Source organism: Drosophila hydei, unplaced genomic scaffold, assembly GCF_003285905.1.
Source record: "Drosophila hydei strain 15085-1641.00,03,60 unplaced genomic scaffold, DhydRS2 tig00000444-arrow-arrow-pilon, whole genome shotgun sequence".
Lineage (NCBI taxonomy): Eukaryota > Metazoa > Arthropoda > Insecta > Diptera > Drosophilidae > Drosophila > Drosophila hydei.
Genome location: NW_022045733.1, coordinates 1,511 through 17,838, shown reverse-complemented (window position 1 = coordinate 17,838; position 16,328 = coordinate 1,511). Strand labels below are relative to the sequence as shown.

The 16,328-nt window shown below is 46.8% G+C and overlaps 2 protein-coding genes across 2 annotated transcripts; both read left to right on the top strand.

Moving 5' to 3' along the window:
* Nucleotides 1-168: 168 nt before the first annotated feature.
* Nucleotides 169-6,985, top strand: LOC111602835 (thyroid adenoma-associated protein homolog). Its single transcript, XM_023320148.2, has 7 exons — nucleotides 169-388; nucleotides 459-618; nucleotides 676-942; nucleotides 1,149-1,972; nucleotides 2,029-4,214; nucleotides 4,284-4,451; nucleotides 5,366-6,985. The coding sequence occupies exons 1-7, from the start codon at nucleotides 280-282 to the stop codon at nucleotides 6,878-6,880; spliced, it is 5,229 nt and encodes a 1,742-aa protein (XP_023175916.2). The 5' UTR covers nucleotides 169-279; the 3' UTR covers nucleotides 6,881-6,985.
* A 1,532-nt stretch (nucleotides 6,986-8,517) lies between these two features.
* LOC111602834 (uncharacterized protein DDB_G0284459-like) lies at nucleotides 8,518-15,029 on the top strand (the record flags this gene model as incomplete). Its single annotated transcript, XM_030224278.1, has 4 exons — nucleotides 8,518-8,828; nucleotides 10,608-11,580; nucleotides 11,617-13,819; nucleotides 14,315-15,029. Coding segments are annotated over exons 2-4 (3,863 nt in total), but the record flags the coding sequence as incomplete, so codon positions are not given.
* Nucleotides 15,030-16,328: the final 1,299 nt, after the last annotated feature.

Genomic DNA, 16,328 nt, shown 5'->3' with positions numbered 1-16,328 from the left:
GTCAAAAAGCTGCACAATTTCAAAAAATTTAAAGAAATTACGCCTAATAGGTCTTAAGCTTTAATCATTGCAATTAAATGATTGTTTAAAAGTATTGCTGTTAGAACATATTTCATACAGGATTAGTTTACAGCGCTCTATCTGAACTGCGATCAGCACACTTGTCATATGTATTATCGATACTTATCATAATATCGATAGTGCCAAAAATCAACCACCTCTCAGCAAGTAAGTCAGCAATCGGTGCTCGTTGTCGGCTTCTGCATTCAGTTTGTCAAAATGAACGACCTAAATCTGCGCGTGGCCGCTCTAAAGTTATGCGCGCATCCCAAGCGTTTTGCCGAGATGCGCAACGCCCTCGTCCCGTTGCCGCAGAAATGGGCAAACTGTGAGTACCATACATGACCAGCAGCATTTTGCTAATGATTAATGCGAGCTCCATATGACATATTGTTCAGCACAAGCCGAATACGTGCTGAAATTTGCGACAGCCAGCAACTGTGCCAAACAAATGTCAATTGTTAAAGAGGCCTATGAAGATCCGCATGCATTTGCTTTTCTCGCCGATGTCCTGTTTGTGTGTCCCCTAAAGCATCCCGTACGCGGCATTGTGACCAGGTATGATTTCATATTACTGCCCGGATTCATTGAACTATTTCCCATCCACGCTTTCAGACTCTTCTCAAATGCCGAGTGCGTTAAGCGTTCCACAGCTAGTCACACCAAGGAAATCCTACTGAGTGCCTTGCGCGGTGCCCTGCGCCAATTGGCCATGAGCATCAGCAATAGCAGTGTGAACGCTGATGACATTAACGATGTCTTCGTCTCCGTCAGCGCCTGTCTGCACAGTTTCCCATTTGGACGCGATGCACTCGCCCAGGAGATTTACTGTTTCATACCATTGGTGCCCAAGGCCTTGCGCCTGTACTGGATGTCGCTGAGGTAAGGCCTCGGCCAATATACGAATTGTTCAAGCTTTAAACTTTCGAACCAGAGCTGTGTTCGAACTCGTTTTCTAGGCCAACTCTATGGCATTGTTAACCGATATTTGTCAGCTGCCTGACAACTTGTTCAATTTATTTCTAAGCACAGAGAGCTCAGACCTTTAGCCAATAACATTTACGTCTTCTTTCGAATTCATATTGCAGCGACGAAGGCTCACAGCTATCTCCGACTCGTCGCAACGAATTTTATTTATATATACAGAATCTGTTGCGCTTTCATGTCAACTTTATGACCGAATACAAGTTTGAGCTGGTGACTGAGCGCTGCAAGCAGCTGCAGTTGATCGATGAGTTTGCCGAGAGTGCGGCCCGTAATGTCGATACGCCTTGGGATGTGCGCGCCGTGGCTGGCCTATCCATTGGCCACAATGCGCGTCTGTTCAATGATTTTGATAATTATATCACGAAATGCCAGGAGCTGAATGACTTTAACGATCTGCCTATTAAGGCGGCCTCGCTGCTGATGCTGCAGAAGAGCGACTATAGCATCTGTGCGGCCCAAGCATTGGACATATTGAAGCGAACGTTGGATCATGTCAAGAGTTCCAGCAGTGTCACAAATTTCTTGGTCTACTTGTCCAAGCATCTAAACACCTATTCGAAATCGTTAGGCGGCATTCGCCTGCACGATCGAGCCCAGATCATGTATTGCCTGATATTGGCCATATTGATGCGTTTCTCCCTGGAGCATATCTCGAGCAGCGTCGAATCAATACGTCACATGTGCGCCAATATGCTGCATCAGGTGCTGCAGCACTGCAAAGCGGCCGATCAAACAAATATCATTGGACAGGTCTATACGCAGTACGAGCGCCAGCGTATGCCGCTGCCATCCGTTTGCCTGATGCTGCAGCAGATGGTCGAGGTGATGGGCGCCAAGTCGGTAATACAGAATTGTCCCGGCATCTTTGATAAAATGTTTCCCTCCTACTTAGGGATGGAGGACAGCGTCAACTCGCTGTTCAAGTGTAAGTCCCAACGACCCATATTTGAGCTGAATATTTAAATGTCAAATGAATTGCAGGCATGATGACCGTTGCCCACAAGGAAGAGACTAGCAAAGAGTGGCAGAGCGTTTGGTGTTCGCTGTTATTTAAAGCCGCTCAGCCGTGCGACGAACGTTTGGCGGGCATCGAGCGGCTGATCAAGGTCGCCGTGCAGCTGGACCCAGAGGTGCTGCCCGAATTGCTGAAGCAGCGGAACTTATCGTTCAGCACCAAATTGGCAGCCATGCTGACGGCACGCCGTCATAGCCAGCATCGTCTGGTCAAATCGTTGATGGTTGATCACATGGAACAGATCAGCGCAGCGCTGATTGGGGTCGATGATAATGCACGGCTGCTGGCACTCTGCTTTGTGGTGGAGACGCCGCGTCTTAGCGAGCCATATACGCAGTTCGAGCTGGATTCTATCATCAGCTATGTGGACCACAATGCTAACAATCCCAGCGCCCATATGCGACAAATTGGCCATGGCCTAATGCAGAAGGCGGTGAAGCGGCTCGAATTCAATCTGGCGCAACAAATGAAAGATCAATCAGCGACCTTGAATGATGATCACATGTTGATCGTCTTTTTAAACAAGATGCTCAACATGCTGGCCATGAATCTGTTTCCCACAGCCAACTATGGACGTCGCTGGCTATCGATGCGCATATTGCGCGATTGCATCGATGTCATGGAACGCCTGGGTATGCCCTGGCTGGATCGAATGCCGCCGCAAACGTTGCCCTTTGTGGATCACTGTCTGCGCGACAGCTACGAGCACAACAAAGTGCAGGCTGCTGTGCTGATGACCAAATTGCAAAAATGCTCACATCACAAACCGTTGGACATCCTGCAGCTGTTGGTGTCGGTGCGTCCGCCCGACTCTGCGACCGGCGCCTATCAGCTGCAGGTGTACTGCAAGGCAGCCGAGGTGCAGACCCCGCCGCCAGAACAGCCGGACGGCAAGCTGCCCAAGCATCATTCGCGCTACTATGCCGTCCTGCAGATGTGCCTGCGCGAGTTGCGCTCTGGCGTTGTCCAGGCCCAAAGCGATATAACACAGGCGGCCAAATTGAATCCTTTGTATGGCCTGCTCTTTGCCATTCGCCATTTGTTGCTGCAGCTCGAGTTCAAGCCGCTGGCCGAGGAAACGCTCTGGCGTGAATATGTTGAGCAATTGTTGAGCCTCTGTGTGACCATCAGTGAAATTATGTTGCCCATTGTGGGCAGCGAGTCGCCAGAAGGTCTTGTGCCGAAAGCACCAAAGTGCGGCGAAGATGCGCTTTCGGAACCACAAGAGCCTCAGCCGGAATTGGATACGCTGTCCACGGTGCCGCAGTTGGTGTTGCTGTGCGCTTGGCGTAGCATCAAAGAGATTTCCCTCATCATGGGCGATTTGGTGCAGCGTGCTCCGCTGCAGCAGGAGCGCAAACACAACTATTTGCTCAGCCAGGAGCAGGTGGCCATGATTGGCGAGCATTTTCTATTGCTGCTTGCCGACATCAAGCATCGCGGCGCCTTCGAGCAGGCGTACGTGGGCTTCACCATGCTCTGTCGCCGCTTCTGGCACAGCGATGAGCCGGCGCTGAATCAATTGCCGCCCGTTTGGCTGGACGAGGCGATGCGCCTGGTCATTGGCGATGGCGGCAAGGAGCTGTGCGCGACACGGCGCAGCGCCGGCATGCCCTACATGCTGCAGGCGCTAATTTGCACCGAACTGAAACTGGGCACCCACAACACCTTCAACAGGAGCATGTCCCTGCTGCTCGACGTGTGCGAGCGTCGTGATCCCGGCTCAGAGGCTGCCATTGCACGCAGCCATGCCATGAATATAATGCGTGCGCTCTTCCGCTGCAGCGAACTGGCCGAGGTGGTGGGCGAGTTTGTGGGGCGTGGCATCAAGTGCGCCCTGGAGAGTCTGGTGGCTGTGGAATGGAACGAGCGCAACAGCGCCACATTGATGCTCTCTGCGCTGATGGTGCGCATCTTTGGCGTCGAACGGGCCCGCACCGATACCGGTGAGCTGCACGTGCGCAATCGCATGACCGGACGCATCTTCTTTACACGATATCCCCAGCTATTTGACTACTTTCATGCCGGCCTCAAGAAAGCCGCCGAGCATCCGAAGGCATCGGGTGGCCAAACGGTGCAGCTGGAGGCGACGCTGCAGCTGCTCTGTCGCCTCTATCCGTCCTCAATGGAGGGCTCCGAATCCAGCTTGAATGTTCGTACTGCGCCTAAGCCAGATCTTGACAACATATGACTTTAACTATTTCCGTTTCATCTTTTTTAGCTCAGCGAATTTGTGCCCTTCCTGGAGGAAATCTCTTGTGTGCACGATAATACGACACGATATCGCGGCTGCCAAGTCTTGGCCAACTTTGTGAACGCCCCTACGGCCATCAAGCGCATGCGCCGCATTTCAATGGTCCTCGGCGTGATCAACTTCAAGCACAAGCGGGTGAGTCTTGGCTGTTCATAAAGAGACTTCATTGATATTTCCATTTTACTTATACGCATAGATGTTTCTGGGTTGTCTGTGAATCTTGTTATGCTCGTGCGTGCGAATCACTGTTCAGCTTCATTGCATTTCGACTTTGCTCATCAGTGGATCGCAACAATAGACCACTCTTATCAATGGACCTCTCTCATCAGTAGACCTCTCTTCGAAAAGGCTCTCTCATCAGTAGAACTCTCTCATCAACAAACTTCTCTCATCTGTGGACTTTTCTCAACCTCTCTTATCGGTGGACCTCTCTCATTGATGCATCTCTCTCATCCAAAGACCTCTCTTATCAATAGACATCTCTCGTCAATAGAACTCTCTCATCAGTAGACCTCTCTCATCAACAAACCTCTATCATCAAAAGACTTCTGTCATCAAAAGACTTCTGTCATCGATAGACCTCCCTCATCAAAGGACTTCGCTCTTCAATAGACCTTTCGCATTAAAAGACCTCCGTAATGGATCTTCTCCATATGTGAACACAAGTCACGCACTCTTAGTTTTATAGTCTATAGTTTTAATTGAAACGACTTGTTGTAAGTTCTCTGATAGCTTAACGACTTATGCTTATGATATGCTCTTGTAGAGCGCACATATTGTAGAACGTTGTCAAGCCAAGAAACAGGCCACAGATGCGTTGTTCTGTTGCCTTCAATACATTTCAATTGCATCAATATATCATGTATATGTGATAGAAAGAAGCTAATGTCCTAGATATATATTCAGTATATCCTTAGCATATTGAATGAAATTGTTTCAAAAGACATTCCATTCAAGCTGGAGCTATTATATAGGAAATCGATCTGTTCTCTAGCTTCCAAGTTTTCTCCTTCAACATTTGATATATTCAACTCTTTATATTTTTACAGGTTGGCAGAATACCCAGAGACTTGAATAGACTGCATGGCAGAGTGTTGCAGTTGATGGAACTATATCGAATCGCACGCTGGCAGGATGTCCGCTTGGTTAGCACAATGATGTACATGTTAGCGGTGGCTGCTGTGAAGATCTTTGATCACGACATGTTCGTGTTTCGATCAGTTTTGAATGTGCTGATTGCCGCTATGCAGGATGCCCAGGATGCCAAATACTTTGGGGCACCGCTGCTCAATGCTCTGCTGCTCGTCTATGAGCTGGATCATGCGGAGGTCTATAAGCGCAGCAAGGAGTACGCGATATCGCCGAAATTCTTCGTGCTGTTCGGATTGCATTTGCAGCGACTGACCCAGAAGCCGGAGAACTTGCTGGAGCCCATGCTGCAAATGATTGTGCGGCCGGAGAAATTGCCAGCGATGCTGGAGCAAGTGAAGATCGATTTGTGGCTGTACGTGCTCATCCATCAGGCGAATGCCAGCAGTAAGACACGCGGCCTTATCGAAAGCTACGAGATTAAGCACTTCGAATTCGATCCGGATGTGATACTCTATTTCAAGGCGCTGGTGCCTGCCCAGCGCTTGGCCCTGGGCGCACAGTTGCGCGAATCGGACGAAGTGCAGCAGCATGTGATGAAAATAGCCGCAGTGGTTAAGTGCGGTGCGGACTGGGCGCCGGGCATGTCGGGCCGTGTCTACGCCCTGTTGGCCATGCTGAACCGACTCCAGCTGACCACCAAGCAGCTGCTCGATCGCGGCGGCTTCGATGCGGAGCCAGGCGTTGTCATTTGCATAACGCGTCACATCATGCAGAACGGCATGCGGCAACAGTATCAGCCCTATTGGCTGCCCCTAATACGCTACACCCTGCACATTGCCGCTCCCAAAAAGAAGACCTATCTGCGTTACAGAGCTGCCCAGCTGCTGGATCGCCTTACCGTGCATGTGCAGCAGGTGCTGTACTCGGAAGATGTGAACATCATTGGTAACTATATACGTCTGGTGCTGCAGCTGCTCGTCGATGAATCGGAGCTGGTGCGCAACTATACGTCGGAAATGGTGTCCAGCTGCATGGGCCTCTACTTGGCCGGCGACAGGGCACTGGAGTCTGTCTCAACGGTCAGCCTCCTGCCCATGGCAGCGGAGAAGTACTTTCTGCAGCACATGCTCGACGGTCTGCAGCGATACAAATCGAATGGCAGCTTCCTGATCGGCATATTCAATTTGATTGTGGAGCCATTCGTCAGCGTCGAACTGTTGTCCAATCGCGTCCTCGACGAGGATCCAGACAAACTGCTAGCTGGCGAAGATGAGGCGGAAGCCGAAGTCTTCGACAAACAGGAACTAAATCTGTACTGTGAGGGACTGCGCGTGGTTTCGCATGTGGCAAAGAGCTTCAAGACCGCATTCCCAAATAATAAGGAGCTGATCTGTGCGCTCAATGCCTTGGAGAAGATGTGTTCATTCACGGGCTTTGGTGATCAGCCCATTCCACCGCGAATCATATCCTAACAGACATGCCGAGCACGGCATAAAGAGGCTTTACCGTTAGTACAAACACAAAGAATGCACTTAATTCCAATTGGAGTTTCCATTTAAGTTAGTATAAAATATTATGACCATTGCATTTATAATATATATATATCTATAAATATATAATATAATATATATATATATACAACTTCTAAAGTAGTTTAGAATTTGAAATGAATGTTGAAGAAATTTCAATTAGATTTTAAATCTAAATTATTATTTTCCGTCTCGCTCCGTTTCAAATTTCCCATAATCTTGCTCTCTCTTTCTAACTCACGCTGAACATGTTTGCCACTTAGCTCGACCGAAAAAATTTGACAATTTTGAAGAGAAACCATTTATTTTTGCAGTGCTTCAACATTTATATATATATATACCCTTTTTTATTATAAATATATATAGTTAGACTGTGTTCAATGCATATACCATATGAAAAAATGAATAATGTGATAAATAATGCCGATATTTACATAACAACAAATTAAAAAAGAGAAATTTAATAAAATAATCTTTAATAACAAACTAAATGTTAAAATGTTAAAACAATTTGAACATGTTGAATTTTTCAATGCATCTGAACTGTTCTATAATACAGTTAACAGTTATTCATATGCAGTTGCCTGTGTGGTGGAAATGCACTATCGATAGACGTGCATTGCTATCACGGTGCCCAACAGCAGCCCAACCGGTTAGCGATATATCGCTGTGTTTAGCCATCGCTAAAGAGAGCGCCAGTCTGATAAGATGCTCGTGAGCGTGTGTGTCGAGCGTCCGCGTTAAAAAATTTTTTCGCTGCGTGTGCGTGTGCTTTGGCAACGGCAGCTGCTGCTGTTATTCTTTTATATTTTTGTTGTTTTTTTTTCTAGTTTATTGAATTTTGAATGTGTAAATGCAATTAACAATAAATGCATACAACTACTCTGCAAGGCAATTTACTTCCAATAAGAGCTCTCCTGCATCATTAAATTGTGTACGCAAGCGGGCGGGCGTTCGCCCCAATGCTCGTATTGTGTACATATGTGGATGTGGATGTGTGTGTGTCTGTTTGTTTCTGTTGTTGTTGTAAATTTGCTTGAAAAATACAAAGCCAAAATCATACATTTTGTAAATGAGATAAAATAGATCTCAGTTTTTAATAGAGTTCTGCTAATAGCGCTCCAGTGTGTATCTTCATAGTGGCGTGAGCGAGTGTGTGCGTGCGTGTGTTTTGTTGGTTGCGTTTCAATTTTTCTTTTGTTGATGTTTTAGCAATGTGCCCAATGCCCACAATGTGTCTGTATATGTGTATGTGTATGTATACGTGAGCAAACTACTCACAGCGTTGCCATATCGTCCCAATTGAGCGAGCGTAAACAAATGTCTTGTAACTTTTTAACTTACATGCATGAGTATGAGTTTGTTTGTTTGCGCTTGTGTGCGTGTGCGTGTATGTGCGTGCTTGTGACAGTGTAATTGTGTGTACGTGAGTGTTGGCGCATTTGCATAAAACGCTTGCAACAGCCGCCGCTGCCGTCGCAGCCGTTGTAATGCATAATTTATGACAAAATCTGTTTTGAAAAACGTGTTCGTTTATGTCGAGTTACTAACAAAAAAGTGTTGCATATTTTATAGGCTATCAAAAAACAACTAAATCAAAAGAGAATCAAATCAAAAAATAAAAACAATAACTTAAAGTTAACAAATTACTAACTTGTAAAAGCGCAGCGCCTACGCCTAAGCGGCTCATCAACCAAATGGCGCTGCTGCTGCCAATGCCTAGCAATGGTTTTGGCTTAAACTGTTACTGGTATTCCCAGCTTACCTAAAACGAAAACAACAAAAAAAAAAAGAAGCAAACACTGTGTGCGAGAGAGAGTGAGAGAGCGCGCGCGCCCGCCCGCCCTCCAACCGCAAGGGAGGCGCGAGTGCAAGCGAGCGAGAGCTTAAGGTAAATATGTGCATGTAACTGTAACTTTAGAGCTTGACTTGCAGGCTTACGCACGCACACATATGTCAAATGTCTCTGCGCATCTGTGTGTGTGTGAAGAGAGATCTAGCTTAAGGCAGCGCAATTCGAAGCAAAGCTTCTTTGCCTATATTATCTGTTTAGTATAATGTAGTATTATTAAGGCATTATGAAGAGATAGTAAAACAGGTGTTAACAAGATTAACGGTTATTATTCGTGTTACATTAAGCAAGTTCGTTAAGATTTTGCTATCTTCTTTGCATTGCTTATCTTGACGACTAAGAGATAAGTGCTCAGTCGCACTACTATTTTAATGAACTTTTCTGAATTCCTTGTCAATATACAAAGAAGTCCTTACTCATAAATCTGTATATACAAATGTTTTATAATAATAATATATTTTTTATTAATATATAAAAAAATATTTTTTGCTGAAACTGCTTTTTGCTTGCTTATTTACTGAAGTCTTCATTAAATATTTTCATTAAAGTCACAAGTTTTTCGAAGTTAATCAAAAGCACAAAAATTAGTAATATTAAAGGAAATTTCTAAACTAAAAACTAGACAAATTTATACATATTTTAAATAAATACATACAAAAAACTTTATTCTTATATGAAATATTCCGTTTTAAAACACTTTTGTCCTATTCAATTTACAATTTAAAAGTAATAAAAAAAGTATATAGATTTCTGAGTGAAAAGGTCCTTTGTGAAAATGTCGTTGAAATTTCGTGCCAGGAAACTCAACTAAAATTTTCATTGTTTGTCACGCGCTGACACTTGAACCAAAAAAAAAAAAAGAGGAAAAACTAGAAAAGAGGGCGGAACATAATTAAAAGTGAAGTGAAGTGAAAATTTGCTTTGACCTAGCGCAAATTGCAAATACTAGGTAAAAGATATATGTAAGTCTGCAGAGTCCAGAAGAGAGAGATCAATAAAGTTCGTTGATCGTTTGATGATATAGCTCAGGCTTGTGCTTGACAGCTAGAAAGCCTTATTAAGTACTTTATATGCTCGCTCATCAAATTAAAAGAGCATATTGGCTCTAACAGCAATTGTTGGCACATGCAATTGGATGCCCGAAATTTCAGCTCTATATCTATATATTACTATCGGCTAGCTTTTCCAGCTTAGACAACTTTTATGCACGTTTGCTTAAGCTTTAAAGCGAAGATGAGTGAAAGTGAAAGCTAAACAGGCTATAAGAGCATTGAAAACTGGTTAACAGGGTGTATTGGCTTTAATGAAGTGCATAAAATAGACAACATTATATATACACATATGCATATATACATATATAAGCGATCTATAAGCGATCCATCTATCAGATTGTCCTTTCTTGAGCTCTCTTCTAGCACACGCAGATCAAATCAGTTTCAAATCATTTATAACTTTTTAGCTTAGGATTTAAACCGATATATATATATATATATATATATATATATATATATATATATATATATATATATATATAAGTAAATTGATTTATGAGTTTCTTTCCACCTTTTTTTCACACAGCAAAGGTGGAAATCTTTCACTCTTTACAGTGTAATATATATATATATATATAGTGAAATATTCCCAGCTTTGCTATGTGGAAAAAAGGTGGAAAAAAACTCAAATTTATATATTTATATATATATAAATATATATAATGATTTCTCCTTATTTATCCTAAAATACATACTTTATCTGCGCCTCCTTTCTCTCTCTGTCTCGCTCTCTCTCTCTCTCTGTGCTATTCTCTTCACACATTAGTCTCTTGCTCTGGGGCAGCGCATAGGCAATGGGTCCGAAGAAGCGTTCCAGCGTCGCTGAGCGCCAGCAGCGTGCCACAAATGCTGCTGCCACAGCGTCGACGGCAACTGCAGCGACGTCGACGGCCAAGAAGCGCTGCATGGGCAAGCAGCAGAAGCTAATGGACGAACCGGACGACAAAAAGTGTAGCAAAGCCGAGGCAACAACAGCAGCAACAACGGCAGCAGCAAAGCGACAGCAGGCAACGGCCAGCAGTGCAATAACAGCAACAGCAACAGCAACAACAGCAGCAGCAACAGCAGCAGCAACAACAACGACGACGACGACGACAGCCGCTGACAAAGCTGGCAGCTCGACTGCGCTGAAACTGTCCGCGGAGGAGCGCCAGGAGGATGGCAAGGCGCGAGCTATAAACAAGATGCTGAAGAGTCTGGACATCAAGATCCATGGCTTTGACAATCTGCTGCCCAGCGGCGAGGAGCGGCTGAGCGAGGGCCTCAAGTCTTCCATATCGGAGAATGTTAAGACGAAATCGCGTGCGGCGGCGGTCAAGGTGATAGCCAGCCTGAATCCTGGCAAGCCGTTCAATGTCAAGCGCCAGCGTGTGGACAACGAGTCGAATCGTGAACGTGAGAAGGAGAAGGAACGCGAAAAGGAGCGGGAGAAGGAAAGGGAAAAGGAACGGGAGAAGGACAAGGAAAAGTCTAAGGAACCGGAGGCAGTATTAAGCGAGCCAAAGGATGCTCATTGCGATAGCAAAGAATCTCCAGGCGCCAAGGGCGCCAAACAGTCCGCCAAAAAGGCCAAGCTAGAGCCGCCGTCGCCCAGCGCAACGAGCAAAGCGACAAAGGCGGCGCCCAAGAAGCAGCAGGCGCCAACGACACAGGCCGTCGAGTCGCCAGCGGCTAAGAAAGACAAGGCACGCGCCGCGGCAGCAGTTGCCAAGGGAGCTAAGAAGGTGCAAGCAACAACAGCAACAACAGCAACGGCAACGGCAGCAACTTCGACAACAACAACAATAGCTGCAGCAGCAGCAGCAACAGCAGCCGAAGCGGAGCCCAGCAAGACGAAGTCACGCGCTCAGCTCGATTCGAACACGGAGCTGGTGCACATGGAGCTGGAGGAGATAAACAGCATACAGTTGCCTCTAGCGGCAGCCACGCCCACGCCGACGCCAACACTAACGCCGACGGCAACGCCCACGCCCACGCCAACGCCAACGCCCACAGGCACGCCCATCGAGTCAACGCCGACGGGCAGCGGCATAATAGCCGCCAGCGCCGCAGCCACAGCCGCGGCGCCCGCCAAACAGCGACCCAAAATCAAGTACAGTAAAACGTCGGCGGGCAAGGCGCGACTGCAGCAGGCCTGCAGCAAAACGGCGCTGAGCAGCCTGAATGCCGCCAAGGACATTTACGACTTCAAGTCCGGATCGGAGGATGAGGAGCCCATCAAAATGATGCTGCCCACTTTGAAGGAGCTGCGCGACTTCTCCGACGAGGACAACAAGCCGCTGAAGCAGCTCGAGCAGAAGCTGCTGGCCAAGGACAGCGATGAGCCGACAGCGGCCGTTGCCGCTGCGGAGCAGCCGCCTGAGCCGCAGCCCAGCGCTGTCAAAGGCGGCACTAAGAAGCAGATTAAACGCAAGCTAAATACGCCCACGCCAGCAGCAGCGGCAGCAGCAGCAGCAACAACATCAGCAGCAGCAGCAGCAGCAGCAACAGTTGCTGCTGGCAAGAAGAAGACAACGGGAGGAAAAGCAAAGCAGCCAACGCCGCCGGCAGCTGCTAGCGATAGTTCGCGTTCGGAGAGCAGCGACTCGGAGGACGAGAAGAAGCTGAGCAGCTATGGGGCCAAGCGACATCGCATGGCCTCGCTGAACGCGCTGGCCAAGGTGCAGTGCCTCTATGAGAACGAATCGCGCACCGCCCATGAGCTGGGCCTCTCGAAGGCGACGCAACAGCCGCCGCGCATACGCACGCTCGATGGCAGCGACGACGACAACAACAGGGGCGATCTGCCGCCGGACAAGGAGAGGGACAGGGACAGGGACAGGGACAGGGATCGCGATCGTGACAAAGACAAGGATAAGGGCAAGGACAAGGATAAGGCCGATGCCAGCGCGGCGATCGTGGAGCCGCGTCGAGAGCTGCGCAACGTGACCGGCGGACGTGGCGTGGGCAAGCATTGGGAGTTCGACAGCGACAGCGAGCCGGAGGAGCTGCAGCTGCAGCGTTTCCAGCAGCAGAAGAAGAAGAAGCTGCAGAAGAAAACGCCCGCCAAGAAGCATGTCGACAGTGACTCCAAGAAGAAGCACAACAAGAAGATTCAGCCGGAGGACAGCGACGATGCCGAGACGCCGCAGCAAGCAGACGACAACGACAAGGACAAGGACAAAGACAAGGAGAAGGAGAAAGAGGCCAAGTCCAAGGACAAGGACAAAGACAAATCAAAGCCGCCACCCAAGCAGCTGCCCAAGAAGCGCAAAAGCGCCTTCACCGAGGAGCTGATTGGCGACTACAAAGGGATATTGGCGCGCAAGCGCATGGCCAGCCTGAATGCCAGCGCCATTGTGGCGGCCACCTATGAGGTGGAGCGGCATCTGGACAAGAATTTGGCCAGCGATTGCAGCAGCTTCGAGAGCTACGATGAGCTGGAGATTATAAGGCCAACGGTTACGAAGGCATCGGCGGCTTCGTCTAGCAAGCCGCACGCATCCAAAGCTCAGGCGCACGCGGAGCTGCACATCAAGAAGGAGCCGAAGGAGGCGCGCGAGTCCAAGGAGGCCAAAGAGCTGAAGGAGCTGAAGGATGCGGCGCTAAGCAACAAGCCGCAGAGCAACATGATCGAGGAGAGCAACGACTCCAAGTACTCCAAGGAGACCAAGGAGACCAATACGGATACCACCATCACGACAACCGGCTATCGCGGCGATTCGAGCAGCGCCAAAGACGCCAAGGACTGCAGCCGCCCGACCTCATCCAGCGTGGTGATCGTCCAGGATACGGACGTCACCATCACCGGCGTCTACGTGAACGCCAGCAACGGTGCCGCCCAGGAGGCCTACTGCAAAATGCAATATCGTGTTCAGTCCAGCGTCACCGAGGAGCGGCTGCTGCGACCCGGCTCCGTCGAGCCACCCAAATCCTATACGCCGCTCAGCGCTCTGTCGAGCATGCTGCCACCGGGCGCCAGTTCCGGACTCAGCGAGGGTGAGTACAAAAGTTTAAGTTGAAGATAAATATAAAGATAAAGGTAAAGATAAAGATAAAGATAAAGATAAAGATAAAGATAAAGATAAAGATAAAGATAAGATAAAGATAAAGATAAAGATAAAGATAAAGATAAAGATAAAGATAAAGATAAAGATAAAGATAAAGATAAAGATAAAGATAAAGATAAAGATAAAGATAAAGATAAAGATAAAGATAAGATAAAGATAAAGATAAAGATAAAGATAAAGATAAAGATAAAGATAAAGATAAAGATAAAGATAAGATAAAGATAAAGATAAAGATAAAGATAAAGATAAGATAAAGATAAAGATAAAGATAAAGATAAAGATAAAGATAAAGATAAAGATAAAGATAAAGATAAAGATAAAGATAAAGATAAAGATAAAGATAAAGATAAAGATAAAGATAAAGATAAAGATAAAGGTGTATATTTAATCATTGTTGATAACGGTTGTTTTCTGCTGCTTGCAGCTCACAGCTCTCCGCCGTTGCCTGTGCAGGCGCCGGCACCGCATGTCCTGCTGCCCGGTGAGCCGCTTAGCGCGGGCATGTATCATGCTCCGGATCTGGGGCTGCATACGGAGCATATGCCGCCGGATCATCATGGACCGCCGCCGCCGTCGTATGCCGCAGCTGCGGCTGCTGCGGCCGCTGCCGCTGCCGCCTACCACGCCCACCAGCTGGCGCCCGCGGGCAGCGGCGTGCTGCACATGCACCATCAGCATCAGTATGCGGCCGCCCATGCCGCGCATGCGGCGCACGCCCATCACTACCAGCAGGCGGCCGAGTACCATGGCGGGCCGCCACCGCCGCCGCCGCATCACTATGGCGGGCCACCGCCGCAGAGTCATTACGGTCCGTTGCCGCCGCCGCCGCAGGTTGGTCCGCCGGCCGTGCCGCCTGATCGCTGCGATGTTGGCTCGCCGCCGCCCTCGTATCGGGCCAGTGCATATCCCCCGCCGCCGCCCGCAGGAGTGCCACCGACGCTGGGCGGCGGCTCGAGCGCCTTCTGTGCGCCCAATCCCCATCATCATCATCAACAGCAGCCGCCACCGCATCACGATCCCAGCGGTAAGTCTCAGCTTCAAAGCAACCAATATTCTCCCCACACAAAACTTTGTCCATGGCTGCCAAAAAAAAATCATTTCAAATTTGGTCCTTTGTTATGCTCGCTAACAAGGAAAGGGTATCGAAAGTATGCAGATAATGAAACTATTTCATTTGATGATACGTATACCTATTTTAAGTGTGTTCCATTTCCACTTTGTTCCACTGACACTCTTTATGCAACTGATTGCTGCATTTGAGATATATATTATGTAAAAAGCGGCTACATCAAAAAATAAAAGCGTGTTCCATTTTCACTTTGTTCCACAATCAATTTTAAAATACATTTACAAAGCTAGTCAAAATTATGAAGTAATTTATAGCAAATTGTGGTACTATATATCATATTTTTTATATATTTTAATTGTGTTCCGATTCCACTTTGTTCTACTGACGCTCTTTATGCAACTGATTGCTGCATTTGAGGTGTATATTATGTATAAACGGGCACATCAAAAATTGAAAGCGTGTTCCATTTTCACTTTGTTCCACAATCAATTTTAAAATACATTTACAAAGCTAGTCAAAATTATGAAGTAATTTATAGCAAATTGTGGTACTATATATCATATTTTTTATATATTTTAATTGTGTTCCGATTCCACTTTGTTCCACACGATTTAAGTGTCATGCACTCTATACACATTTGTATAATATTTCTGTTTTAAATTGTATACAAAGCAGCTATGTCAAATATTTAAAGCGTGTTCCATTTCCACTTTGTTCCATGCGTCTTAACTGTTCCACTTTGTTTCACACGTTAGATATAATATTATTAATAACATATTTTCATTTAAATATATATGTGCAAATAGATTCGGTGGGTGTTCCAATATCATTTCGTACCAAACGAAAAAGTCCTGATAAATATGTGCAGACATTAGTCTGTCTGTTTATATGTATACCAATTGTTACCAAACAAAATATCATGCTCTCTTCCACTATCTCTTTTGGCCATATTATGTCAATAAACGCTTGAAGCTAAGCTGAAAAGCAAATAGAAATATAGAGCATTTGGCTTTCGACTGTAAATGCAATTTTCATTTTGTTGGCAAAGGGCCAAAACTTGAACATTGTCTTGCCACGCCCACATGCCACGCCTGCATTGATTTCAGTTATCAGCAAACAATGAGCGGCAATTTCTGGTGTTTCCAAAAAGTTTTCAACACAACGCAGAACTTGGCGATTGCCCGCCAGGCAATGCCCACTTTTTGGCTCTGATTAGTTATTAAAGAGCTTGCCAAAGCTCCAAACTTCAAGGGGTGTATGCATGTGTGTGTGTGTGTGTCTGTGTGTGTAAGTCTGCGTTAGTTGCCATGGGCAGTTCACAGCTGCAGCGTTTCGAAAAGGCTGCTTAAAAATATAGAAAAAACCAGTG

Coding starts and splice junctions, on each gene's coding strand:
- LOC111602835 (XM_023320148.2), top strand. CDS start 280: ATGAACGACCTAAATCTGCGCGTGGCCGCTCTAAAGTTATGCGCGCAT. Junction 389..458: donor GCCGCAGAAATGGGCAAACT/GTGAGTACCATA, acceptor CATATTGTTCAG/CACAAGCCGAATACGTGCTG. Junction 1,973..2,028: donor CGTCAACTCGCTGTTCAAGT/GTAAGTCCCAAC, acceptor AATGAATTGCAG/GCATGATGACCGTTGCCCAC.